We start from the raw sequence: 3,471 nt of genomic DNA on the forward strand, positions 1-3,471 counted from the left end.
TGTGTGTGTGTGTGTGTGTGTGTGTGTGTTACTGTCTCTTTATTTTGACATCAAGTAATGGTTGTGAGTGTTACCCTAATGCAAGTCGTGTAATTCATTTTCAGTCTTCTGTGAAAACGTCTGGCCAAGGGAAAAAATTACCTTACTTAAAAAACAAGCAAAATCTGGCAACAGAAAGGGCATCTGACCATAGAAAATTTTCTCCAATTAATTTCATCAGGCCATGCAAGCATGAAAAGTGGACATTAAAACAATGATGATGAGTGATGAGTGTATGTATCAAGGGCTGCACTATGTAATGTGTCCTTCTCTTTTACAATGTCTGTACAGTCTAATATGAGAAAGATTCAGCTACTATTTCTATCGGGGGGCAAGTACATAATCTTATTTGTTGGCTCATTAAAAGGACTTTAACCCTTTAGCATTCAGATACTCTGTCAACGTGGCCGTTGCCAGTACCGCCTGACTGGCCTTCATAGGATTTTCGAGCGAGATTGTTGCCAGTGCCCCTGGCCTGGCTCTTGTGCGGGTGGCACATAAAAGCACCCACTACACTCTCTGAGTGGTTGGCGTTAGGAAGGACATCCAGCTGTAGAAATTCTGCCAAATCAGATTGGAGCCTGGTGTTGCCATCTGGTTTCACCAGTCCTCAGTCAAATCGTCCAACCCATGCTAGCATGGAAAGCAGACGTTAAACAATGATGATGATGTCAAATGTGATGCTTATTTATTGACATTCTTTGAAGTTAATCATGCATTATTTCACAGCTTCAAGATTTCGACGATGTGATTGCTTTTTTTTTAGAATGACATTGTAGGGTAGGTGTGAAATACCAGATCTGCCTAGTTTAAATGTAAAACAGGTAGAATATTTGGGCCAGATATGGCTGGTTTAAACACTAAAGGGTTAAGGATAAAAAAATTTACATAAAATGCCAAATGCAAAACAGTTACATGATAAATAAATGCAAATAATCATTAATAAAAAACCAACAATTTTATTTCTTTTCTGTTAAAACTGGTTGGTGAAAGTAAATGTCTTGAAACCAGTTCATTTAGTTATCTCTGGTACACAAAAATGTACAGAAACTCATCTCTAATAAACAAGAATTCCTTCAAAACTATGTATAGTTGTATAGAATCAAGTATCTTGCAGCACTATTTACAAAACAGCATGAAGGACTCATAGAATCCACAATACAAAAAACAAAAACAAAAGCAGTTTCTTAATTTCAGCTTAATGCTGCAGATGGGTCGTTCCTATTTCGAGATATCTTCAAACGTTTCAAAACTCTTGTTCGCCAAATTCGCTTTTCATGATCAGGATTGGGCAGTTCTCCAAACACACATGGACCATACTCACAAGGGCGTAAATGTTCCTCCTTGCTGAGAATTATTCCTGGCCTTACGATATCAACATCACGTTGTAGATACTCACTTAAGTCAGTAATTTTGTCGGTTGGACTGTCAAAATTAATCAAGAAGTACCTGGAAAGAAGAAAAGTAACATATACATAGAAGAACACAAGAAGTTCCTTAATCTAAGTTATCAAACAATACAAGAAGTAAACAGAGAGAGTGATTTTATGAGTTTGTGGCTGTTTGGCTAAGTCTGCTTCCTAACCACATGATTTCTGGTTCAGTCCCACAGCAGAGCACCTTGGGCAAGTGAACTCAAAAGCACAAAAATATTTTCAATCTTGTTCCCTTTCAACAGCAAGAAGCATAAATGTTACAATTGTTGGGCCCCACTATTACTTAGGATCTATCCCTGGCAAAAGCATGTCTTCACACAGATAACATCATATCCCAAAACTGGCCTTTCTTTTTTGGGCCAGAAAATATTTCACTCATCACCAATAATTATTGATAATTTACAAAATTCAGATGAAGTAGAGCACTGCCCTCACATTTGGGACAATGCTGCTACTGCTGCTGCTACACAGAAGATATCCCAGTTTGCATCAAGAAAAGGATCATGCAAATGATCAGCTCAGTTATTCACAGACACAACCAGCTTCTGACTCACAGGTAAGCAGTCCCTTCTCTTCATCTTTTCTACCATTACAAAAATACGCTCAGCTTGTTGGAAGTAAGTGGACTCATACCATCTCAACGCAAATAATACCTGCCCATATTTATTATCTCTTTTCCTTTCATCACCTCAGTACATTCTGTAAAGTGGCTGGCATTAAGAAACGGCATCCATCTGCAGCAACCTTGGCAAAGCAAACATTGGAGACCATCAACGCCCTCAAACTAGCCGGATCCTGTCAAACCATCCAACCCATGCCAGCATGGAACACAGACGATAAATGATGAGGATGAAGGCACTTGTCATTATTATGACAGGACTTGACTTCCCAGAACGTCAGCCTTCCGGGGGACGGGCCTTAGTCTTTCTGCCGGGCAAAATGCTTAGCGGTATTTCGTCTGTCTTTACATTCTGAGTTCAAATTCCGCCGAGCCTGACTTTGCCTTTCATCCCTTCGGGGTCGATAAATTAAGTACCAGTTGCATACTGGAGTCTATCTAATCGACTGGCCCCTTCCCGTAAAATTTCGGGCCTTGTGCCTAGAGTAAAAAAAGAATAGCTAGGTTGAACAATACTATTCTGAAGTATTTAACACCGAGTTGTGTCCCTTTAAAGCTAGAGCGACTTATATTTCGCTACAAAACAGTATCTAGAGCCTGATGCTGCTAAACTAGGATACATTAAAAAACGGTGTTGCAGCAGGTTTGATGAGCAAATGAAAATAGATTAAAGCAACATATTACACGCTCACAGTGAATTCACTAGATGTAATATTACTACTATAATTTTCAGGTCTTCGAAACAAGGTAAATAAATCATTACTTGTTTGTGAATTACTTCCCTTACCTCACAGCAGAGAGAGAGTATCTTTCATTTTTTTTTTTTACCTTAATGTTGATTGATGGTGTTTCAGAAATGACCTTTCTTTTCATATATATATATGAAGAGTATATATATATATATATATATATATATATATATATGAAGAGTATGAAGACAGAGAAAGCCTCTGGCCCATCAGGAATCACTGCAGAGATGCTCAAAATATCTGGCGGTGTCGGCTATAGCCTAGTCACCCGTATAGTTGTCCAGGTGATACACGAAGGAGTCATACCCGATGACTGGTGTAGCAGTACCATAGTCAACTGATACAAAGGTAAAGGTGACACTTTAGATACAAATAATTACAGAGGTATCAAGGTGTTGGCTTAGGTAATGAAGGTCACGGAGAGGGTCATAGCCCAACTAATTAGGGAGAGAGTCAGTTTAGAAGAGATGCAGTTTGGGTTCGTGCCTGGGAAAAACACCACTGATGCTATATTTCTGGTAAGGCAGCTGCAGGAGAAATACCTAGCCAAAGACAAACCTCTGTACCTGGCTTTCGTTGACATGGAGAAAGCCTTTGACAGGATCCCCCGATCGCTTATCTGGTGGTC

The 3,471-nt window shown here is 39.3% G+C and overlaps 1 protein-coding gene across 1 annotated transcript in view; it reads right to left on the reverse strand.

The window, feature by feature from the left end:
- Window positions 1-978: 978 nt before the first annotated feature.
- LOC106869224 (28S ribosomal protein S6, mitochondrial) overlaps window positions 979-3,471 on the reverse strand; it is an 8,580-nt gene continuing 6,087 nt past the window's right edge. The window contains exon 3 of the mRNA XM_014914871.2: window positions 979-1,488. Coding sequence (XP_014770357.1) covers window positions 1,233-1,488 — 256 coding nt within the window. The 3' untranslated portion in view covers window positions 979-1,232. The remainder of the gene's footprint in view (window positions 1,489-3,471) is intronic.

Source organism: Octopus bimaculoides, chromosome 8 (genome assembly GCF_001194135.2).
Source record: "Octopus bimaculoides isolate UCB-OBI-ISO-001 chromosome 8, ASM119413v2, whole genome shotgun sequence".
Classification (NCBI taxonomy): Eukaryota; Metazoa; Mollusca; class Cephalopoda; order Octopoda; family Octopodidae; genus Octopus; species Octopus bimaculoides.